Source organism: Aquarana catesbeiana, linkage group LG08, assembly GCF_042186555.1.
Source record: "Aquarana catesbeiana isolate 2022-GZ linkage group LG08, ASM4218655v1, whole genome shotgun sequence".
NCBI classification, from domain to species: Eukaryota; Metazoa; Chordata; class Amphibia; order Anura; family Ranidae; genus Aquarana; species Aquarana catesbeiana.
Genome location: NC_133331.1, coordinates 152,124,655 through 152,150,610, shown reverse-complemented (window position 1 = coordinate 152,150,610; position 25,956 = coordinate 152,124,655). Strand labels below are relative to the sequence as shown.

The window sequence follows — 25,956 nt, the reverse complement described above, 5'->3', positions numbered from 1 at the left end:
TATGCTTTGGGGCTGCTTTTCTTCAGCTAGAACAGGGGCTTAGTCAAGGTAGAAGGAATTATGAACAGTTCCAAATACCAGTCAATATTGGCATAGAACCTTCAGGCTTCTGCTAGAAAGCTGAACATGAAGAGGAACTTCATCTTTCAGCATGACAATGACCCAAAGCATACATCCAAATGAACAAAGGAATGGTTTCACCAGAAGAAGATTAAAGTTTTGGAAGCCCAGACCTGAATCTGTTCTGTGGTGTGATCGGAAGAGGGCTGTGCACAGGAGATCTGACAGATTTGGAGTGTTTTTGCAAGGAAGAGTGGGCAAATAATGCCAAGTCAAGATGTGCCATGCTGATAGAATCATACCCAAAAAGACTGAGTGCTGTAATAAAATAAAAAAGGTGCTTTAACAAAGTATTAGTTTAAGGGTGTGCACACTTATGCAAACCATATTTTTTTATATTTTTATTTTTACTTTCCTCCACCTAAAAGATTTCAGTTTGTTGTTCAACTGAGTTGTACATTTTATAGGTCACATTAAAGGTGAAAGTTCTGAAATGATTTATATTTGTCTAATTTTTTTACATCACAGAAACCTGACATTTTAACAGGGGTGTGTAGACTTTTTATATCCACTGTATATGGTAACACAAGCATGATGCATATTGCTACACATTTCCAAAACACATGGCAAAGCATGCGTTTTCTTGTGGCTTGCTTTGCATTTAGAAACACACAGATGTTAACGAATGGTAATGCAGGCGCACTGCACGTTTTCTAAATGCACAGGAAAGCATACATTTTCTTGTGGGTTGCTGTGTATTTGGAAATGCACACATGCGAATGAATGGTAACGCAAGCTCGATGAGCGTTGCAATGCTTTTTTGAAAAGCATGGCAAAGTGTGCATTTTCTTGTGGGTTGCCAATCATTCAGAAATGCGTAGATGCAAAACAAAAGTAACACAAGCATGCCATGTGTTTTCTTGTGGATTTCACTGCATTTGGAAATGTGCAGATGTAAAAGAATAGTAACTCAAACGCGGCGCGCGTTGCCATTTATTTTTGAAATGCATGTACTAAAAAACAAAGAACCATGCGCTTACTCTCAATTGTAAGCAGCTAACAACGCAAATAGAGACTTTGCTAGTAAATCAAATATATATAAAAATAGTTATCGCTAGTAATGATGAAGAAATACAAACGGATGTGAAAAAAGATTATGTTGTTGACAAATACTTAAACCATACAGTGCATATCCATATAAGATGATAGGTCATTAAATAGAAAGTCCATCATAGTGTAAACAATTATGATTACCACGTGACAAAGACAGCTAAAAATGCTGACAGAAATGTCCCAAAATTAAATGGAGGTGTTCCAAATACAGTGGACCCAAGAGCTGATGTATACCACATGGGTCTCCCAAGTTTAACGGCACTCTGAAGCACACATATGTTCTTGAAAGCCTTCAAAAAAATCAAGTGTGGGGAAACATAGGATTGTGCAAATACCACCACCAGAGTGAATGGAGGCTTACCAGAGAGTTGGGACTCACAGAGCATATACTGTGCGAGTCAAACAGGCTTGAATTGCCAACTGGCAGGTACCAGGGGAGCCACGAAGGCGAACTGTAGATGGGATCCTGGTAGTTCCTTTACACAGAAATCTTCTCCATATAGAAATCAAAAACGTCCTCGGACATAACCCACATAGAATGAAGAAGGGGCCATATAGTGTAATTCCATAAAAAAACGTATAATTTATTCAAAGAGTAACACTTACATTTCAGTTGTATAAAAAGCGCTTGTATGTATAAAAATGGCGACAGTTGAGTCCTCCCTACGCGTTTCGTCACACAGGACTTCGTCTGGGGTACTTACCCACTGCAGCCATGCTCCTTTATATAAATGCCAAGACCCCTATGATGAGAATCCAGCTCTAAAAAAAATAAAAAAAATTTTAATTGTTACTTCCGGGTCCGTCAAAATGGCGGACCCGCGTGCGTTCCAGGCCTCTATATCGTCTAATTCATCCCCCTAGGGCATCGCAATGGTCACTTCCGGGTCTGTCAAAATGGCGGACCCGCATGCGTTCCAGGGCTCTACACCGCCTGATGTATCCTAATAGGACATCACATCGACCAGGCTGCGTGTCATTGCGACCGGAAGTGTGCGGCCTAACGTTGCAGTGTTATGGTTAAACTGCGGAGTACATGTCATCATGCACTCCGCAGAGTTTCGTAATGCGCATGCGCGCAGCGCGGTGACGTGGCTACGTCATGGCGCATGCGCCCGGCGTGCCGTGACTCTCAACTGTAAGACAGATGACTCAGAGAGAGCCGCCCGCCGGACCGGAACGAGCAAAATAAAAAGAAACACAAGGGGGTGGATCCCGTGGTGAATAGCGGCCCACCAAACCGGAAACCCCACAAGAGTGTATGCAATGATTGTATTTTATAACCCATGAGGATTACACTAAAAAAATGATAAAACGTATATTGAAGAAAAAAGAAAATATTTTGTGGTAATTAGTCCATATAAATGGAAATGATCACCAAAAAAAATATATATATAAAACACGAAGAAAAAATTTTTTAAATAAACACGAAAAAATTTGGGATTAAAATAAAAATATATAAAAAATATATAAAAAAGGGAAAGGAAAAGAGATGGATACTCCATAGGTCACATGGCTCACTCTTTAGCCCCTTAAATATATATATACATGTGGGGTCATAAATAACAATCACAATAGCCGTAAACAGTAAAACAAACTTGTGTAAGGAAAAATTATCTGAAATTCTACAATTATGTTTTTTACAGAGAAAGTGAGATAAATCTTTAACAAAAATATGTACAACGTAACATAAAGTAGTGTATATAGATCGCCATCTGGTAAGGGGCCGATGTCCCACGTGTATAAGTTAAGACTCATCTATAAAGGCATTGATATCTACCTCAACATTCATACCTCGTGGAGAAAAAGTCTGCAGTTCATATGCCCAATACATTTCAAGACGGGAGACCCCTCTAATTTTGCCCCCCCCCTCCATGGTGGAACATATTTGTCTATAATGACAAATTGGGACCCTGCGGGATTACTATTATGGAACTGTTTGTAATGCCTGGGTACTGTATGTTTAGGGTCCCTACTTTTAATAAGGGCTATATGTTCTCCTACTCTGATGGAGAAAGTTCTGGTAATGCGACCTATATATTGCTTGCGACACGGGCAAGTAATAAGATATACTATGTATCTTGTACTACATGTGCAGAAAGATTTTATGGTATAGTTCTTCCCAGTTACAGTAGAGGAAAACTCTGTTATTGTACGTCTATCGAGTATGTTGTGTACACATACCACGCATTTCTTGCACGGAAAGAAGCCTACCATGTTATGGAAAAAAGAGGGGCGAGAAGGTGGGTTGATCACGTTGGGAGCTATTCGACCCTGTAGGAATGGTGCCCCCCTGAATATAACCTTGGCCTCTTCTGGTAATAATGTACCCAATATGTTGTCCTGTCTCAAAATATCCCAATGTTTCTTCACAATGTTTTTAATCTGTTTGTGCTGATTTGAGAAGGATGTTAACATAGCCCATTTGAGTTTTTCATCAGGTTCTTTCTTTGGTTTTACTTCAAGCAGAGTTTTTCTCTCGATGTTCATAGCTCTTTGGATCTCGAGGTCCAAATTAGCATTATCATATCCCTTATCTAGAAACCTTTGTTTTAAGATACTTGCTTGTGTGAAGAATACATCTGTGTCTGTACAGTTCCTCCGAAGCCTGAGAAACTGGCTTCGTGGAACTGCATTTAGCCAGGATCTATGGTGACAACTATTTGTGGGGATGAACCCATTACGATCAATGGGTTTGAAATATGTGTTAAACCTAAACCTTTTGTCCACTATCTCTATCTGTAAATCAAGAAAGTGTATCCTAGTTTTACTAGCTTAATATGAGAGGGAGATGCCTCTATCATTAGCATTCAAACATTGAAAGAACTGTTTGAGTGTTTCAAACGTCCCATTCCATAGGAGGAGGATGTCGTCTATATACCTGGCCCACAGAACCAATGAGGTGGTACCGTGGGGATAGACGACATCCTCCTCCCATTTGGCCATAAACAAGTTCGCAAGGCTGGGTGCGAACTTGGCACCCATGGCTACTCCCCGTTGTTGGAGGTAGTAGCTCTGGTTAAACCAAAAGTAGTTGTGTTTGGTTGCGAACTCAAGCAGCTCTATTAAATAATCGCATTGAAATGCTGCGAGGGAATGTTCATGGTTAAGAAAATGTTTAACTGCTTCTATACCTTTCTCCTGTGGTATACATGTGTACAAAGATGCCACATCCGCTGTGGCTATAATGCATCCTTCCTGTATATTAACATTTTCCAGGAGTCTTGATAGTAGAGCCCGTATCCTTCAAATACGAAGATGTCTTTTTTACTAACGGTTGTGGATAGAAGTCTATGTATTTACCGATTCTAGCCGTAATGGAATTAATACCACTAACTATCGGTCTTCCAGGAGGGCATGTAGGATTTTTGTGGACTTTGGGTAAATAGTATATTGTAGGGATTCTAGGTGCTGTAGGGACCAGGAACGCTTTTTCTTTTTTACTAGGAATTTTTAAGTCAAAACCCTTCTGAATGAGTTGCTGTAATTGTTTTTTATATTGATTGGTGGGGTTATTAGGGAGTATCTGGTAGGTTCATTTAGAATTCTTAACATTTCTTCTTCGTATTGGTTCTTGTCAAGAACCACTATTCCCCCTCCTTTATCCGCAGGACGAACCACCAGATTTTTATGTGCACATAACGATTCCAATCCATCTTTTGATAATGGGGAATGGCGTATATGTTTAATAGGTAATTTGGAAAGGTCATTGAGAACAAGGTCTCTAAACATTTTCACAGCTGGAGCTACAGGGACAGGGGGAGAGAAGAGAGACAGATTGGCTAGTCCAGAATGGACCGTTCCTGAGGTTGCTGCCGGAAGATCTGTGCGAATAGGGTTTGAAGTCAAGTATCTCTGAATATTGATCTTACCCACATGTTTGTGAATATCGATAAAAGTATGAAATGTATCTAATTTTTTTTGTGGAGTATACTTGAGACCCTTGTCTAACACAGATAATTCCGCTTTCGTCAGTGTTTGTGAACTTAAATTAAAGACACCATGGCCAATTAATCTCTTTTCTCCTTTGTAACTTCCTCCCCCCTCTGCAGCCTCTCTTAGGTCTGGACCTTGCTTCTTTGTGTGTCGGTCCTCGTGAAAACCCTGATTTTCATGGTAGTTAGAGTTATGTACATATGGAGATTGATCTGTATTATCCCTCCTGCGTTCGGGACTATACTCATCTCTAAGGGGTGTGTATCGATTATAGATGGGGACTGGAGACGGATAGCGATAATGTAAATTATCCCTATGATACATATCTGAACGTGCCTCTTGCCTTCTTGGTGAAGGGGGGTAGGGCTGATTATTGTAGTTCTGGTATGCATAAGTTTGTGAATAATGGGCATTACCCCTGGGGTTACCCCTTCCCCTTGTATTGCCCCTTTGATTACCTCTTCCTCTATGGGAATTTCTAGGGGTATGGGGGTTGTCGTGATATGTCCTTTGCTGGGAAAGGCGAGGTACGTCATCATGTTTATCTCGCCCTCTCAGGGTGTCACCACCACGGGGACCTCCCATTTTTGAGTTGGCCTGTGGCACTACGGTTGGCGCTAGAGAAGGACCACCTGTTAAGGCGCCACCCTCCGCCGTGTTAGAAGCCACTTCCATAGGGGGGTTGACACTTCCATAGGGGGGTTGATTTTTGAAATGCATGACCAAGCACATGTTTTCTTCACTGGTTGCTGCGCGTTTTTGATATGTGTGGCAAAGCGTGCATTTTTTTAGTGCAGGTTGCTGTGTGCTCAGAAACACGCAGATGCAAACAAATGGTAATGCAAGCGAGCCACACATTGTCACACATTTTTGAAGCGTTGACCAAAGCGTGCGTTTTCATGCGAGTTACCTGCATTCGGAAACACGCAGATGCAAACAAATTGTGACTAAAGTATACAGCACACCAGCCAGCCCAGCCAGCAGGCGCGCGGAGAGCGGTTCGTCATCCTCTCGCAGGCCGCAGCTTCTCCTTCTCTTCCATCAGCACACCACCCAGCCAGTTCAGTGAACTCCGGTGAGCAAGTTTACTGTCTGGATTGAGAGCTCCTGATGCAGTGGGATTCTTGGCACCCCCATGCTCCACCATTCCACCTTGGATGCTGTCAGCTCCTCACTTCTCCGGGAACCTCCAGTGTAACCGTAGGTGAATTTTATTCTACTTTCTTTTTATTTTCCACCACAGTATAGGTCTTATGATCCATCATCAAATAAATACAATGATGCTTTTTACCACTGTCACTGAGAGATTCATTTGAGATCATTGCAATCCATTGAGCACTGACTATCTCCTGTTTGTTGCTGTATGCCATATCTTCCGGTTATGTTTGTGGTTCAGCAGCACTGGGTTCAGTTCACATCCCATTAACTAGTTATCCCCTCCACATCTCCACTTGACCTGCAGTTTAGCGCTGGTGAAAAACTTTTGTTACTGGTAACTAAAGTATAATGCTTGATGCCGTGTGTTTTCAAAATGTGTGTCAAAGTGCATGTTTTTGTGCAGGTTACTGTGCATGCGTTGCTAGGTGTTTTTGAAACACATAACAGTCTGTGTTTTTTGTGCTGGTTGCATTTGGAGATGCGTAAATGAGAACACAGCCTAAATGGCAAGTGTGACATACATTGCTCATTTTCAGAACATATGGCAAAGCGTGCATTTTTTTATTGCGAGTTGCCGTGTGTTTGGAAACAGGCAGATGCAAACGAATAGTAACGCAAATGTGATGCGCATTGCCACGCATCTTTGAAACAAGCGCGCATATTCTTGCGGGTTGTCATGCGTTCAGAAAAACACAGATGAGAACACAGCCTGAATAGAAAGTGCAACGTGCATTGCCATGCATTTTAGAAAGGCACAACAAAGCATGTGTTTTCTGTTCAGGTTGCCATACATTTAGAAACACGCAGATGCGAACACAGCCTATGTGGCACAGTGAAAGTGACGCGTGTTTGCTGGGTGTTTCCATGGGTTTTTTCTGTGTGGGTTTAATGAGCAAGCATGCATGAGTGCCCTCTTAGCAAGCGGCATTGGGGGAAGAGGAGGATCAGGGCTGCTCTGTGCAAAACCATTACACAGAGCAGGGAAGTATGACATGTTTCTGTTGGTTTTTTTTTATTGCCTTTAGAATCACTTTAACTTTCTGACTAAAGTTCCACTTCCTGCTTCCTCACTAATTAACTGCACAGAGGAATGGAGTGTGGGTGGGGATAACACAATTCCATTTCTCCCCCAATCACCACCCACATTAAGGCCCAGAAACACCCACAGTAATCCTTAGACCCACCCACATCAACTCCCACAGTGACTCCCATAGTCGGTGTTCCGTCAGATTTGGCGACCCGTCAGAATGTGCAATGGAAGCGACGTTCCGTCGGCGCCATCTTGCTACATCCCGCACACCTCCACAGTAAGGGTACAGTGAGAAAGGGGGAAGCGGACATCTTGTTAAACCCACCGGAGTGTGAAACACAGTACTTAGAACTGCGTCTGAATGTTTAGATGTTCAATTTTAAAAGCAGCCAACTTCTGTCAGAATAGCAAACCTGTAAAATCAGCAGGCTTGCCGCTGCTTTTAAAATTCAACAATTAAACAGTCAGACGGAGTTCTAAGTACTATATTTCACTATATAACCTCAGTTTACTGTTATAAATAAGTGTAAAATGCAAAACTCCAGTGGGTGTAACAAGATGTCCGCTTACCCCCTTCTCAGTGTATCCTTACTGTGGAGAAGTGCAGGGTGTAGCAAGATGGCGGCGACGAAACATCACTTCCGTTACACATTCTGACGGGTCGCCAAATCTGACGGAACCCCAGCCCTGAAACTACAGAGGCTCAAAGCATGATGGGACATGTAGTATCAGAACTGGAAAAGGAATGAAACAGGAAGTCAGATAACTTTGAAATTCAGGCAGGAGGAGGAGTGACATCACAGACACAGAAACCTGCTGCATAGAGCTAAAGGAAGTAAGTTACACACACACTAATATTGGGGTTGTGATTTATTTACATGCACAATTCACCTGTTGTTTTGGGGAGGAAAAGCTGGAGTTCTTTAAGATATGTTAACAGTCTTGCTCAGACAAATAAGGATTAGCAAGGCTGAAATATGTTTCTTAAGGAAACCCCTTTCCAGCATGTGCCAAATGACCAATAGTCTAGGCCAGGGTTCCTCAAACAATGGCCCTCCAGCTGTTGCGGAACTACACATCCCAGGAGGCATTGTAAAACTCTGACATTCACAGACATGACTAGGCATGATGGGAATTGTAGTTCCTGAACATCTGGAGGGCTGTAGTTTGAAGACCCCTGGTCTAGGCATTTATTTATATGATCCCTTGTGAAGCAGAGGGTCAGACTGGCTCATCCTTTCTTTCAGCAGAAATAATGCTGCTAAATGATTACACTTTTCTCCAAGAACCGTTGTGATTGGCTGGTCAAGTAGCGATTGGGAGCTTTCTGGTTTGTTGCCAGAAACCATGAACCAGACCGAGACAGAAGTACAGTAAAATCCCACTTGTTTATTAATAAAAATAGGAAGGTAAATAGAGTAAGCGTAGTCAAAGCATAGCTAGAGTCCAGTAACCGGATCGGGTAGTCAGCCAAGCCAGAGTTCAGGGATCCAAGTAGAGGAACAGCAAGCAGGATAAGGAGCCAGGAGGGATGTCAGCAAAGCCAGTCTTGTGATGTGACCAAGGCGAAGGCAGGAATGAAGTGAGCTGGAGATCTTTAAGTAGGCGAGACTAACGAGCAGATTCACAACAGCTAGTTAACTGTGGAGAGAGATGAGAGCTGGCAATTAGCCGACAGCTGAGCGGCCAGCTCAGAGAAGGAAGGGCTGAGCCCAGCCCTGACAGTACCCCCTCCTCAATGACCCCTCCCCCTCGAAGGACCACCGGGCTTGAGGGGAAAACATCTATGGAAATTTTTGCATGGTTTGTACTGTGCATCTTAAACCTTTAGCGCTACACTTTTATTTACTAGTCCTTGCTTACCATTTTTTCCATGAGGTGTGTTAGCTGCTAATGTGAGCAGCGCAGAATTTGTTTGTTTATCTTTTTTATGGAAATCACGGAGCAGGACAGGGGCATGTACGTCCGAGGATGAGACCCAAGAGCGTTCCTCTGGACCGTACCCCTTCCAATGCACCAGGTACTGTATGCACCCAAGGAACCTATGGGAGTCAACAATGGATTGTACTCCTCATGGTTCTCAACCTGTATAGGGTGAGGACGTGGCACCGAGGTTGCAGACCAAAGGTTTTAATAAGGAGACATGAAACACATTTGAGATGCGCATACTAGGAGGAAGGTCCAATGCGTAAGCCACTGGGTTAATCCTGCAAAGGATACGGAAAGGCCCAATAAACCCAGGTGCGAACTTCAGTGAAGGAACACGAAGTCGGCGGTTGCGAGATGACAACCAGACCCTGTCCACAAACTGGCAAGAAGGTGCAGGCAGACGTCTGCGGTCAGTAGGGATGAGCCGAACACCCCCCAGTTCGGTTCACACCAGAACTTGTGAACGGACCTATAGTTTGCACGAACTTTTGAACCCCGTTAAAGTCTATGGGACTCGAACGTGAGAAATCAAAAGTGCGAATTTTAAAGGCTAATATGCAAGCTATTGTCCTAAAAAGGGTTTAACGACCCGGGTCCTGCCCCAGGGTACATGTATTAATGCAAAAAAAGTTTTAAAAATGGCAGTTTTTTCAGGAGCAGTGAATTTATTAATGCTTAAAGTGAAATATTCCTTTAAATATCATGCCTGGGGGGTGTCTATAGTATGCCTGTAAAGTGGCACGTGTTTCCCATGTTTAGAACTGTCCCTCAACAAAATTACATTTCTAAAGGAATAAAAGTCATTTAAAACTGCTTGCGGCTTTAATGTTATGTCTGGTCCCGGCAATATGGATGAAAATCATTGAGAAAAAAGGCATGGGAACCCCCCAGCCCATTACCAGCCCCTGTGGGTCTTGTATGGATATTAAGGGGAACCCGCACCCAAATTAAAAAAAGGAAAGGCGTGGGGCCCCCAGGCCCTATATACTCTGGACAGCAGTATACAGGCAGTCCAAACAAGACAGGGACTGTAGGTTTGTTCTTAAGTAGAATCTATTTGTAATTTTGAACTGGTACATTTTTAAAGTGTAGCTTCAGCCAAAAAATCAGTTTTTAAGCTTTTTGGAAAACATAGGGAAGGGTTATCACCCCTGTAACCTTTGTTTTGCTGTCTGTGCACCTGTTCAGAAGATTTCACCTCACTTTCTGTCCCATTGACAATTGGATTTTGAAAATTTGGGGTTTTTAGTGAAACAAGGAACTCTTACAGAGAGAATTTCCCTTCCGAGGGGTAGATTTCCTCTCCCTTCATGTTATCTCCTTCTGTTTGAAAGTAGGAGTCGTTTGTAAGTTGGATGTTTGAAAGTAGGGGCCTGCCCTATATACTCTGCAGAAATTTGGGCCTTAGGTGTTGGTGTTGCCACAATATTGGAAGGCCTCACAGTTACTCTTGGTGGGCGCAGGAACGGGCCCTGCTGTGAAATATTAAATCAAGAGTTGTAATTACATGCCCCTGTTGAACAGGGGCAGAAAAATTGGGCCTTAAGCACAGGTGCTGGTGCCACAACACTGCAATCCCTCACAGAAACTCTAGTTGGAGCGCATGAATGAGCCCTGCTGCAAATTATTGCAGCAAAAATTGTAATTACATGCCCCTTTTAAACAGGGGCAGAAAAATTGGGCCTTAGCCACTGGTGCCACAACACTGCAACCCCTCACAAATACTATAGTTGGAGCGCAGGAATGAGCCCTGCTGCAAAGTATTGCATCAAAAATTGTAATTATATGCCCCTGTTGAACAGGGGCTGAAAAATTGGGCCTTGGTGGCGGTGCCCAGAACCAAAAATGTTCTTACAAGCTATCAGCATGAAAATTGAGGAGGAAGAGGATAGTCACAGTATAACAGGATAGTCACTCAGCATCAGCATAGGCAGTCTTGAAGGGATCTCACATTAAAAAAAACAATTATTCGGTTACATCAGCATCAGGTGCTTGATAGTTGGTGATCCAAGACTGGTTCATTTTCATGAAGGTCAGCCGATCAACCGATTCAGTAGACAGGCGCACCCTGTGATCGGTTACAAAGCTTCCAGCAGCACTAAATGTGCGTTCCGAAAGAACGCTGGATGCAGGGCAGGCCAGTAGCTCAATTGCATACTGTGCAAGCTCTGGCCAGTGATCCATCCTCAAGACCCAGTAACCCAGAGGATTTTTAGTGGGAAAGGTGTCCAAGTCTGATCTTGCCCCTAGGTATTCCTGCACCATGTAAATCAGATGCTGCCGATGGTTGATGGAACCGATCATACCTTGGGGCTGCGAACTAAAAAATTGTCTGAATGCAACGGTCAGATGGCCACCTTCTCCACCGCTCCTTCTTTGACTGACTGAAGCCTCAGCAACATGTTGTCCAGGACAAGGAATTTGTAACCTCTCAGGCTCTGGAAACGCATTGCACAAACCTTTCTGCAAGCCCTCCCAAAGATGTTTCATCCTCTGCTCCCTCTGCGACGGCAAGATAAGGTCCGCAACCTTGTAACGTGGATCAAAGAGGGTTGCCAGCCAGTAATGATCCCCTCTCCTTGATACCATGAATACAAGGATCCTTCCGCTGGCTTTGCAGGATCAGGGAGGCCATGCAGCATAGGTTTGATGAGGCATTCGGTCCGGAGACCTCTGGGTCACTAAGGACGACATGATCCGCAACCACCTCCTCCCAGCCACATACAAGTCCATGGGTTTCTCGGGACTGTAAATGATCCCTTAAAGGCTGATGCTGAGTGCTAGGCTCCACCTCCATGCTGACACAGTCATCCTCCTCCTCCTCGTCCTCTTCCTGTGTGATCGGCGGGCCAGCAGGAACACTGTCTGGATAAAGGGGGCCTTGAGGGGTAAGGAAGTCCTCCTCTTCCTCCCTCTGTTCTGTCTCAAGTGCCCTGTCCATTATTCCACGCAGCGTGTGCTCCAACAGGTGGACAAGAGGCACAGTGTCACTGATGCATGCACTGTCACTGCTCACCATCCTCATGTCCTCCTCAAATGGTGACAGGACAGTGCATGCATCCCTGATCATGAACCACTGGCGTGGGGAAAAAAAACAAGCTCCCCTGACCCTGTCATAGTCGCACAGGTACTCATTGATGGTCCTCTGCTGCATGTGCAGGCGCTGCAGCATGGCCAACAGAGTATGTAAAAAGGAAATCAAGGATGCAAAAATTCAAAATGAACGACAGATCGCAAAAAATAGTAGGACAAACCCAAAAAAATTCTTCAAATATATTAATAGTAAAAAGGTCAGGTCTGAGCATGTAGGCCCTTTACAAAATAATCTGGAGTGGGTGACTGGGGACAAGGAGAAGGCTACAAAAGAAGGCAGGGAGTAGGGAGTGCCGCAGTTCGCTGCTTCTGTCGGCAGGTGTCCCAACCCCCCACACACAGGGAAAAACACAGGGGACTATTTCGGTACTGAAGGTAGTAGGGTATTAGTACAAAAAGGTGAAGAGGAGATAATAGGATAAAAACTATATTTTTAATAGAAATCCATTTTAAAAGAATGTATATAACACAATAATGCAATGACATATACAGTTGCAATACAGGACAAGGCAATATATACAACCGCATGAATTGCATCCAGTAATAACAGAGATTGTAACAATGACTTGGATTCTCGACCGGTTTCGCGGTATTCACCGCTTCCTCAGGAGAGTAAAGTCTAAAATGTAGCATAAAAAACAAATAAATATACAAAGATTCACAGATGCGTAAAGTTTTTGTAATGGTGGCAGCGAGGTCATTGAAATTACATTGAACAATAATATACAGGTTGAATAAAGAAAGGACAGGCTCACCCGCTCAGGTATTCTCTGTAGATATATGGGGCCCCATACAGAAGGCTAAATACTTTCTTCAGCTCTGTGTATACAAAAGAGCATGGGGGAGCTCATGTCCATAATGGGGGTGGTATTGACACAGCCCCGAATGATCCACAATGGCTCAAATGTGATATGGTCCAGAAATATTTAGACAGAATAAAGGTGGATAAAGCACCTGGACCTGATGGCATCCACCCACGAATCCTAAAAGAATTGAGCTCTGTAATTTCAAAGCCATTGTATTTTTAGGGACTCATTAATGACGGGAATAGTACCACTGGATTGGCGCAGGGCGAACGTGGTGCCTATATTTAAAAAGGGATCAAAGTCTTTACCAAGTAACTATAGACCTGTTAGTTTAACTTCTATAGTCGGGAAGATACTAGAGCATTTAATAAAAGACCACATAGATGAGTTCTTGCTGGAAAAAAACATTTTAAGCAACAGACACCAACAGACACCATGGACTCATCAAAGACAAAAGATGTCAGACAAACCTGATTTCTTTTTATGAAGAGGTAAGTAAAACCTTGGACAGAGGGGTGGCTGTGGACGTGGTATACTTGGATTTTGCAAAAGCGTTCGATACAGTTCCGCACACACGGCTCATGTGTAAGTTAAAGTCTACAGGCTTGGAAATATCAGTTTGTAAATGGATAGAAAACTGGCTAATAACGTCCTTACAGGATGTCTCCAATTTACAAGCTGACCTCAATGCTCTGTCTAATTGGGCGTCTATGTGGCAGATGAGGTTTAATGTTGAGAAATGTAAAGTTATGCACTTGGGGGCTAAGAATATGCATGCATCATACATACTAGGGGGAGTACAACTGGGGGAATCCGTAGTGGAGAAGGATCTGGGGGTTTTGGTAGATCATAAGCTCAATAATAGCATGCAATGCCAAGCTGCAGTTTCCAAAGCGAGCAAAGTCCTTTCTTGTATTAAGAGAGGTATGGACTCCAGAGAGAGAGACATCATTTTGCCCCTGTTCAAATCATTAGTAAGACCTCATCTGGAATATGCAGTTCAGTTTTGGGCACCAGTTCTCAAAAAGGATATCAGGGAACTGGAGAAAGTGCAGAGAAGGGCAACCAAACTGATAAGAGGCATGGGGGAGCTCAGCTATGAGGAAAGATTAGAGGAACTGAATTTGTTCACTCTTGAGAAGAGGAGAAAAAGGGGGGATATGGTCAACATCTTCAAATATATAAGGGGTCCATATAGTGAATTTGGTGTTGAGTTATTCACTTTACGGTCAACACAGAGGACAAGGGGGCACTCTTTACGACTGGAGGAAAAGAGATTTCATCTCCAAATACGGAAAGGTTTCTTCACAGTAAGAGCTGTGAAAATGTGGAATAGACTCCCTCCAGAGATGGTTCTGGCCAGCTCAGTAGATTGCTTTAAGAAAGGCCTGGATACTTTCCTAAATGTACATAATATAACTGGGTACTGACATTTATAGGTAAAGTTGATCCAGGGAAAATCCGATTAAATTGGAACATGCTCTGCTGGGGTTTTTTGCCTTCCTCTGGATCAACTGTGGGTATATTGGATTTTTTTTTTTTTATGGTTGAACTGGATGGACTTGTGTCTTTTTTCAACCTGACTAACTATGTAACTATGTGAGCCAACAGGGCACATGGGTCAGGTGTCCCTGTCAGAGGGGGGAGAGAAGGTTGGTGCCATTGTCGCAAACCACCATTCCTGGCTTAAGCTGGCGTGGTGTCAACCACCTCCAAGCCTGCCCCTGCAGAGCTGACAGAATCTCTGCCCCAGTGTGGCTCCTGTCCCCCAAGCACACCAGCTCAAGCACCGCATAGCATCTTTTTGCCTGCGTACTTGCGTAGCCCCTTGAACGCCTACGGAGCACCGCTGGTTCCTAGGACAAATCAACACAGGTAGAGGCCATGGAGGAAAAAGAAATGGAGGGGGTGGAGGAGAGAGGTGTGTCAGAATCACTACTAGTAACATTTTGGAGTCGTGGTGGCGGAACAACCTTCAACTACTGCACCCTGTCCTGCATCCTTCCCAGCTGCCAGCAGAGTCACCCAGTGGGCCGTGAAAGATAGGTAACGTCCCTGTCCATGCCTGCTGCACCATGAGTCAGCGGTAACATGCACCTTACCTCTGACCGCCCTGTCCAGCGAGGCCAAGACATTGCCTTCCACATGCCGGTAGAGAGCCGGAATTGCCTTCCGTGAAAAAAAGTGGCGTTTGGGAACCTGCCACTGAGGAACCGTACATTCCACAAACTCACGGAAGGGGGCAGAGTACCAACTGAAAAGGCAGCAGTTGAAGTGCTAACAATTTAGCCAAGCTAGCTTTCAACCGCTGGGCATGTGGATGGCTGGGAGCGAACTTCTTTTGGTGGTGCAGCAGCTGGGGCAGGGAAATTTGCCTGGTACAATCGGACATTGGTGTACCGATAGCAGATTGCCCGCAAGTACTTGGCAGTGACACACCTAATTCTACACCTTCATTCTTCTCAGTGCAGGTTTCTGAGAGGACTAAAGGTATAGTGGGGTTGGAGATCCCAGCTGATAAGGAGCAAGGAGAGGTCCGCTTTGTTCTTTGGTGTGGGTCTTTTATGTATGCTTGCCTATGAACTGCGTGGCAGGTCGACATATGTCTGGTCAAGCATGTGGTGCCCAAGCGGCTGCTGTTTTGGACACGCGAGATATGCTTCAGACATATGTTGCAAATAGCAATGGTGCGATCTGTTGCACACATCTCAAAAAAGCCCACACCAAAGAACTTTTGGAATAATGTGCAGAGACAGCAGCGCCCTGCACATGTGGAGCTCTGTGGTGTGATGCAGTTGATAGGCTGCCCTTAAGCTGGCCCCTGGAGGGCATCCTGCCTCGTTGGAGATGTGCCTCCTCCTCTCTCCAATCAGGCACCCATGTAGAGTTAGTGACCTCATCATCCCCTCCCTCCTCATCACTGGAGCAAACCTGGCAGTATGCTACAGCTGGGAGAACATGACTGCCAGTTTGCTGTCCTTCTTGGGCACCCCCTCTCTCTGGGCTCACGTAACTGCCTTCTTCAAGCTGGATACCATCATCGGAGCCCTCAAAACGCTGCGCTTCCTCCTGCAGCATGTACCCAACACTGTGGTCAAACAGTTCTGGGGACTCCTCAGGACATGGTGGGGCTAGGGAAGGAGTGACTGATGCCATTGAGCCGAGGGAAGAGGCCGCTTTGGCAGCTGCTTTGGCAGACAAAGTACCCTGAGCCTGGGTGAGAGAGGATGAGGACGGCTTGGTCATCCACTCTACCAACTCTTCTGCATGTTGCTGCTCAACACTGCCAGTTGCCGAAAAAAAGGACAAGTGTGCCCCATGGCCACGTGCTGATGAGGATGCACCGTGTCCATGACCAGCACTGTTTCCTCTAGACACAGAGCCTGCTTGCCCTCTTTTATTGGCCTGTGTGTGTCTGCCTCTCCAAGTAGAGGAACAGCAAGCAGGATAAGGAGCCAGGAGGGATGTCAGCAAAGCCAGTCTTGTGATGTGATCAAGGCGAAGGCAGGAATGAAGTGAGCTGGAGATCTTTAAGTAGGCGGGACGGACGAACACATCCACAACAGCTGGTTAACTGTGGAGAGAGATGAGAGCTGGCAATTAGCCAACAGCTGAGGGGCCAGCTCAGGGAAGGAAGAGCTGAGCCCAGCCCTGACATGTATTTACATTTTGGTATGCAAATATGCGGCCTCTTGGAGTCAAGGTCCACCCGCCGAGAGGCCGCATATTTGCATACTCTCGTCACTAAGAGGTTAACTTAGTTTTAATTGAACATTTGGGTATAGGCCAACTTTAAATTTTCTATTTTTTTTTTTTTTTTTTGGAAGATTGCAGTTTTAGAACTTCTTAAGAAATAAACAATGTTTCTCAAAAAAGTATATCCTTCATAGACGGAATATAGGGGTTAGCATTTCACAGCAGTTGTTTTACCCTTACATTTTTTATGACACCTCTTTTTAAGAAAAGCCAGAAAAATCTTTATCTTATTAATACTACTTATCTTACTACTGTGTAATCCCAAAATGCAACAAGAGACCATCTATTTATCATTATATATATTTTATATGTTGCTTAGTATGAATAATTTATAATCTACAGTTGAAAGAATGATCACCCACAGCACTTGCAGACATCAAAAAATTGTACTGATCAAAAGTTTTACTGATACTCTCTCTAATAAACCCTTTAACCCTGTCTTGGAAATGTTATCGATAGGCTAATCCTATCCTAATATTGGTCAGTGGTTTCAAATTAATAACTACTGCAGTAGGGAACAGTCAAAAAAGATACACCCAGCTTCTTTCCAAATAACTGTTCTGTTTATTCGGTGCATATGAGCTTATTTTTTCATAACCATGCCTACATGAGTATCACTTTAATATCACAATTATGAGCAGTGCATAGGCAGGCTACTTTCTTATCAAAGCCTAAGGAAAGTGAGTAGGTGGAAGGAGGGTTAGCATAATGCCAAGGACGTTTGTTACAGTAGACAAAGTATACCAAAGGAAACACTTGTATATACAGAGTTTAAAATTGCTTTCACAAACTCTCTTCCATGTACACATTTAATGGACATCCATTGTCAGCTGCTTGAGTGTTCCCACTATCTCCTAAAGTGATCTTATCTGAGTTTTCTACTTTTTTGGATTATAATCCCCCTAAAGTTTAAAGCCCTGATGTAGGGTTTTCCCATAACCACCTAAATGCTTTTCCATGTTGAAGGACTCTTAACAATAAGCAGATTTTCTCACTAGAGCCCTTAAAAAGAAAGCTTTGTCCTGCAGACTTGAATTAACACTTAGCTGCTAACTAGTTTCTGACAGGATCTTGTAGACTTGTGGTATAGATAAAGTTAATTATCTGTCACCTCACAAACCATTAAAGTGGATGTAAACCCTCACATATACCCAGTGAAGTAAACAGCCTCAGTTGATTCACAGGGATAAAAAAATCTCCCCACATAAGTTTTACTTGCATATCTGCTGTCTTCATCTTGCTATATTCTTTAGAATTCTTACATCAGGTAAGAATTTTCACTTTCTCATAGCACATACCCCCCTCCACATTGGCTGAAGAAGGAAAATGATTTCAGAGCTGTTCTGTGACAAGGCAAGCTCTGTGCTAATCTATAGCAACCTCCTCTGACAAACATTCCAAGATGCTTTTATCTCCCGTCTTGGAGAACTTGTCAGAAGTTATCCTGCTGCTAACAGAGCTACGGAGCAGCACAAACACACCAGACTTAGTGCTTTGGAGAGAGATAAGGAAACACTATAGAAATATGTGCTTAGGTCAAATTTCATGAATCGGGTTTACATCAACTTTAAAGAACATTCATGGACCACGCGACTACATCTTATCATAGTGTGAAATCAAAATTTACAAACTGACACTGTCTGGGAAACTTCACTCATTTTTCTTAGACCAGAGTGAATTTGTTTCCCCAATAAAATACTGATCCCAGAGAGGTGAAAATGATTACTTCTGACTTTACATTATGAGCTACATGCAGATATATGTTATACCCTGACCCTAAGTTGAGTAGCGTGAGAAATTAACAATTGTTTGCATATTCAAGTATTCAAACAAAGACACAGCATTTATGGAATTTACAACAATCTCCTACTAACAGGAAAAATCGTATTGCTTGAACTGTAAAATTTATTTGTTTTTTTCCCACCTTTTATTTCATAGAAAATAGACAGATTTCTGTGAATCATCTTCATTCTTGTCTTTTTACTTCTATGCACTGCCTGCCTAGGAATATTAAAAATAAAAATTAATAGGTGAGTCTTCTGTGTGCTAAGCTAAGAACACATAATCCTAGAGCGACTGTTGCATAATATTGCTAGTGCCTGTATGTGTAAGTTTGCTGTTAAACTGTATGAAATTATGTAGCATAGCTGCTGATTGCTTGCAGATTAGTGTCAGTGTGTGAGGCTTGGTTCACACTGGAACCGTCTGTGGATCTCACAGGAACGCTGTGCATCCCTGTTCACCGGTTCAGGGATGAATCAGGGCTGAATCTCTGCCTGAATTCGGCCCTGAAATGGAGCCAAAGATGCACAGCTATTCTGTGCAGTGCGCTCCACAGCCACCCTGGAGATATGTGAACCGACTCCATAGAGAGCCGGTCACATTTTCCTGCTGTGCAAATTGGATGCAAGGAAACCCGCATCCAAGTCGCATAGGTGTGAACCCAGCCTCAAGGATATTGTATCTGCCAAGGATCTGTGCATATTTGTCAGCTAACAAACTTCTGGTGGTGACAAGCTACCCTAAGTCATGTGTCTTTTGTGGTTATGTGTGAGCAGTGGGGAAAATTAAAATATGTTTCTGGATAATAAGAATTTCCCTTTGGTATTAAAGAGGAACTTCAGTCTGCTCACATAATTTGTAATAAAAAACATCTTTGCCATTATGAAGCTTCCCTCCAACCAATTTGCATATTATTTTATATATATACTGTGATTCTGTACTTGCCATATATGCTGCAGAAAACTCCCTCCACTGGCTGCAGCCATTTTAACTGTGGGCAGCTGAAGCTGCTGCCTGTTCACTTCCTGGATTTACACAGACACACAGAAGCACGCCTCCAGCTCTGCAGACCTGCAGCTTTCATTGGCCCTCTTATGTCTCACCCCCCCTCCCTTCCTGGCAAACTCTCACGAGAGTGAGAGAGAGAGAGAGTTGTGCATGATGTCATAAGCCTAGGCTAACGACAAGACAAGAAACAGGAGTGGGCTGTATAAGGTATTTACTGGCAGAACGTTAAAACAACAAGGGCAGAAGATTTAATAGATGGAAAATTGAAAAATGACTGAAGGCCTGCTTTTAATAAAGTATTCTGAATCTGAATCTGAGAATACTAGCAATGAATATCCAGGGGAACCTCAAAAGTGTGGGAATTACCTAGTTGCTTCACAACCCTTAAAGTATGCCAATATATGTGCAAGATTTGTATCTGCCTATGTGTCCAGTCAGCTTTATTTAGTTGCCCTCAATTGGTAGCTAATTTGTATTGTAGGCTGTGATATCTATTTCAAAGCCCTATTTTTCTTTCTTAAAGGAAGCTTGCTACTGATTTCTCCTCAACCAAGCAAGAATTTCACTCTGGCTAGCAAGTTTCCATGGGTATGATGCCTTGAAAAGGTGAAGTCATTATTTAAATATTAGCATAAGTCGTTTCAGCCAGAGACACGCAAAGCAATTCTTTAGAAGTGGAAGTCCCCAGCTCCATTTACTAGCCACTAGTGTAAGTAGTTGCTAGTCAGTAATATTCAGTTCTACTGGAAACAGTAGTAACCAACCTTTCCTTTTTAACATCAATCTCTGTCCTGCTAGAGGCAGGGGACTGCCTTCTCCAGTTGGTGGACTCCTTAGCCCTGTGGAATACCACCAAAACACCACTCTGCTTATTGTTTAATGCATGAAAGCAATTGTTTTAAAGTCTAAGTCCCCCCACTCCACCAACTAGCAACTACTAGATATTTTTGGTTAATGCTGCCTTACCCTTATACAGGCCAACCTACTCAGGAGGGGATGCCCAAACAAATGTATCAAGGTAAGGTCTACATGGTTGGAGTCTTTTGATATAAAATAAGGTTAATCTCTATCCTGACTGTGGCCAGACGGTTATGTTCCCCTACAATACCTATAAGTCTAAGGCTTCAATACTGCTGCCACAGGAATCCCATGTCTCCCCCCTCATCAGCATCCAGTGATAGCTAATATGTAAATGTATTGCATGTTTTCATGGCAACTGTCCTTTGTACTGTACTCTGAAGGGATGTATTCTGAAAGGATTGTACCCCCCAGGGACAAGTGAGCTTTGGGGTTGTCTTCCATGTTCTTGCTTACTTCCTGCTTTGTATTTGTGTTTGCACTTGTATCAGAGTGATTGCCTGTTGTTAACTAATGCCGCGTACACACGAGCGGACTTTCTATCCTACTTGGTCCGGCACACTTTCCGACGGACTTTGTCCGCCAGGTGCGCCGGACTTTAAAACGAACGGACTTGCCCACACACGCCGGGATTTTCCGGCGGGCTAAGTCCGCCCGTCTTTCCGACGGACTTTCGCCGGAGTTCCGGCGGACTTTCAGAATGAACGGACTTGCCCACACACGGACAAGTCCGTTCATTTTGAACGTGACTCAGGTGCGACGGGACTAGAAAAGGATGTCAATCTTGCCGCTTTTATCGGCTAGATTGACACCTTGCGAGCCCCGTCGCGGGGCATACCAGGCCCTTAGGTCTGGTATGGATTATAAAGGGGAACCCCGCTACGCCGAAAAAACGGCGTGGGGTCCCCCTACAATCCATACCAGACCCCGATCCGAGCACGCAGCCTGGCCGGTCAGGAAAGGGGGTGGGGACGAGCGAGCGCCCCCCCCCCCCTCCTGAACCGTACCAGGCCGCATGCCCTCAACATGGGGGGTGGGTGCTTTGGGGGAGGGGGGCGCCCTGCGCCCCCTCCGCCAAAGCACCTTGTCCTCATGTTGATGAGGACAAGGGCCTCTTCCCGACAACCCTGGCCGTTGGTTGTCGGGGTCTGCGGGCGGGGGCTTATCGGAATCTGGGAGCCCCCTTTAATAAGGGGGCCCCCAGATCCCGGCCCCCCACCCTATGTAAATGAGTATGGGGTACATGGTACCCCTACCCATTTACCTAGGAAAAAATTGTAAGTAATAAAACACACTACACAGGTTTTTAAAATATTTTATTAAACAGCTCCGGGGGGGATCTTCCTCCGGCTTCGGGGGTCTTCTTCCGGCTTCGGGGGTCCCTCCGCTTCATCTTCTCCCGGCGTCCGGTTGGTTCTTCTCCGCTCTCCGGCCTCTTCTCCCGGTGTCGCAGGTCTTCGGCCGGCCCCTCCGCTCTCTTCATGTAGCTCTATTGCGAGCGGAGGTCCGGACTTCTGGGCTTCTTGGCTTCTTGGCTTGGCTTGGCTTCTCTTCTCTTCTCTTCCCCCAGATGTTGACACGACGCTCTCTCCGGCTGGACTGGTTTCTGAGGGCTGCGTTGTGACTTATATAGGCGGAGACCCCGCCCCCATATGATGTCACAGTCCCTGGGCATGCTGGGACTGTGACGTTTTAGGGGGCGTGGTCGACCACGCCCCCTAAAACGTCACAGTCCCAGCATGCCCAGGGACTGTGACATCATATGGGGGCGGGGTCTCCGCCTATATAAGTCACAACGCAGCCCTCAGAAACCAGTCCAGCCGGAGAGAGCGTCGTGTCAACATCTGGGGGAAGAGAAGAGAAGAGAAGCCAAGCCAAGCCAAGAAGCCAAGAAGCCCAGAAGTCCGGACCTCCGCTCGCAATAGAGCTACATGAAGAGAGCGGAGGGGCCGGCCGAAGACCTGCGACACCGGGAGAAGAGGCCGGAGAGCGGAGAAGAACCAACCGGACGCCGGGAGAAGATGAAGCGGAGGGACCCCCGAAGTCGGAAGAAGACCCCCGAAGCCGGAGGAAGATCCCCCCCGGAGCTGTTTAATAAAATATTTTAAAAACCTGTGTAGTGTGTTTTATTACTTACAATTTTTTCCTAGGTAAATGGGTAGGGGTACCATGTACCCCATACTCATTTACATAGGGTGGGGGGCCGGGATCTGGGGGCCCCCTTATTAAAGGGGGCTCCCAGATTCCGATAAGCCCCCGCCCGCAGACCCCGACAACCAACGGCCAGGGTTGTCGGGAAGAGGCCCTTGTCCTCATCAACATGAGGACAAGGTGCTTTGGGGGGGGGGGCGCGGGGCGCCCCCCTCCCCCAAAGCACCCACCCCCCATGTTGAGGGCATGCGGCCTGGTACGGTTCAGGAGGGGGGGGGGGCGCTCGCTCGTCCCCACCCCCTTTCCTGACCGGCCAGGCTGCGTGCTCGGATCGGGGTCTGGTATGGATTTTAGGGGGACCCCACGCCGTTTTTTCGGCGTAGCGGGGTTCCCCTTTATAATCCATACCAGACCTAAGGGCCTGGTATGCCCCGCGCTCGCCGCAATAGGAAGATTTGTTTTTCCTATTGCAGCGAGCGCGAGATGCAATACCATCCCCTCGTGTCGTATTTGGTCCGTCGGACCAGCCTACACACGAGCGGGCTTTCTGTCGGACCAGCACACACACGAGCGGACTTTCCGCCCGAAACTGAGTCCGACGGAAAGATTTGAAACTTTCTTCAAATCTAGGTCCGGCGGGCTTTTGGGAAGAAGTCCGCCGGAAAAGTCCGCCGCCGCCCACACACGGGCGGATTGTCCGGCACACTCTGGTCCGCCGGACCAAGTATGCCGGAAAGTCCGACCGTGTGTACGCGGCATTATGTTATCTTACTCTCTTTAGATAGAAAAGTTTATACCTTTATAATACAAAATATAAATAACTTGTAGAACAAATATATAATTTTTTGCAGAACATATTGTAGATTTCAGAAACCATGATAGATACGTAATGGAAAACTAAGTACTAATGTCAGAACAAGGTTTATATTTAACAGCAGATGCACATAGTACATATTAATTAGCACCCCTCTCTTGGGCACTTCAGTCAGTTCATGTGAGCTATAATTTTCGATTGGAATATTTAAAAAAGATACATGAAAGTTATAAATGAAAGCACAGCATAAGCACTTAGTATATCCTTAGGAAATTTGGGAAATGCTCATCTTTGAGTTGCTTGGTAGAGTACTTTTGGGATATATATAGTGGTCCAGAAAGTTTAATTGCAATGCCTAAATAGATAGTATGATACACCCCCCGTCCAAACTTTTCGACATTGGAGGCTTAAAATATTTGTTTGCATGCATGTTTAAAGGAAATAATGTAAAATTGCATGAAAAATTAAAGCAGACTTTTCACTTAATAGTTATGCACGGTCGGACATTGATTGGACATTCCGACAACAAAATCCTAGGATTTTTTCCAACGGATGTTGGCTCAAACTTGTCATGCATACACACGGTCACACAAAGTTGTCAGAAAATCCGATCATTCTGAACGCGGTGACGTAAAACACGTACGTCGGGACTATAAACGGGGCAGTAGCCAATAGCTTTCATCTCTTTATTTATTCTGAGCATGCGTGGCACTTTGTGCGTCGGATTTATGTACACACGATCGGAAATTCCGACAACGGATTTTGTTGTCGGAAAATTTCATAGCCTGCTCTCAAACTTTGTGTGTCGGAAAATTCTATGGAAAATGTGTGATGGAGCCTACACACGGTCCTATCACACATTTTCCATCTGAAAATCCGACCGTGTGTACGGGGCATTAGGGACCTAGACAAGAGTAAAAAAAAAAGTAGAAGTAGCTCCTTGAGTCTGCCATTTTTAAACATTTGGGATATATTTATGGTCTGCTTATTTCAAAGAGGTTGATTTACTAAAATTGGAGAGGGCAAAATCTGGTTTAGCTGTGCATGATAGCCAGTTAGCTTCTAACTTTTTCAGTTAAGCTTTGACAAAAAAAAACCTGGAAGCTGATTGGTTTCTCTGCAGAGCTGCACCAGATTTAGCATTTTGCAGTTTTAGTAAAACAACCCCAAAGTGTCTTCCTCCTCTATGTATAACTACCATATAAAATGGAAAAATATTAGAAAAAAAAAAAGAAAATATGCTTACTATAACTTTGGCTTACCCCCTGGTTAAGTTAGCATCATGATCCATCTGGTTAAAAGTGAATATCCCAAATCTTGTTAAAAGATGATCTAATACAATGCATGTCTTTTGGTAAGATTTTGGATCCTTTTTGTTCCAAGAATCTTGCTAGAAGCACCATGACATCACTCTCCCTTCGGTAACATCGGCATAAGATGGCAGTAGGGCAAATCATTTCTAACTTTTTTTCTCCATGAGTGTTTTTTTCTTCCTCTCCTATGCAGCAATTATACATGGAAAAGGGAGACGCTATGCTATAAGTTGACGTTGGCTTTCATTGCATGATTCGCTTTAAGAAATCCTGATATTGGGCAAGCATGTTACATCCTTGTGTCATTGACCGTTGACAATGGGTTTTACAATTAACTCCATGCTCCCTTTCTAGACCCTGTTTATGCTCATGCGTCTCACTTCCATTCCTTACACTCTTGAACTTGATTGACTATTGGATAGCTGTACCCCAATCTAGTGTTCTTCCTCTCTTTTTCCCAAGGTCAATTTCCAGCGTTTTGACAGCTGGAAATTGCCAGCAATTGCGAAGTGTGGAGCTGCAGTAGGGAAGGTCAGGGCATGCTACATGCAACCTATGTACTTTGATTAGTTTTTTGTATGTATACATTTTTATTATGATAGTTTGGAATAGATTAGGAAAGGGTTAAGACATATGCAAGCCTGTTTTTTTTGCTGTCTGTGGACCATTGTGGAAATTTCTTTTTACTTCCTACTTCCTTGTCCTAGAGATGTGACAGGAAGTAAGTGGAAATCTGTCAAAGTGAGGAGAATTTCAGTCTTAACAACCTACCGACAAGCCGGGACGGGATCTTTACTGTAAGAGCGGCAAGGATGTGGAATTCCCTTCCACAGGCAGTGGTCTCAGCAGGGGGGCATCAATAGTTTCAAAAAGCTATTAGATAATCACCTGAATGACTGCAACATACAGAGATATAAAATGTAATACTGACATAGAATCACACGCGTAGGTTGGATTTAATGGACTTGTGTCTTTTTTCAACCTCACCTATTATGTAACTATGTACAGCGCGGTCAGATAACTCTGGGAGGGCATACAAGGGGACTCTCCGTGCTCGCCAGGTTCATGGGACCCGACACATCACTGATTGCGATAAAGGGCCAATAACGGAGCTATCAGAATCTAAACAAGCTGGGGTCATCCAGGGGT

The 25,956-nt window shown here is 44.4% G+C and overlaps 1 protein-coding gene across 2 annotated transcripts in view; it reads left to right on the top strand.

Annotated features, from left to right (window-relative positions):
* The window catches only part of LRRC20 (leucine rich repeat containing 20), a 626,217-nt gene that overhangs the window by 511,337 nt on the left and 88,924 nt on the right, over positions 1–25,956 (top strand). Inside the window, exon 5 of one of the 2 annotated variants that reach the window (XM_073596572.1) lies at positions 20,195–20,277. The exons of the other annotated variant lie outside the window; for it this stretch is intronic. Coding sequence (XP_073452673.1) covers positions 20,195–20,265 — 71 coding nt within the window. The 3' untranslated portion in view covers positions 20,266–20,277. The remainder of the gene's footprint in view (positions 1–20,194; positions 20,278–25,956) is intronic. 2 annotated transcript variants of the gene reach the window in all.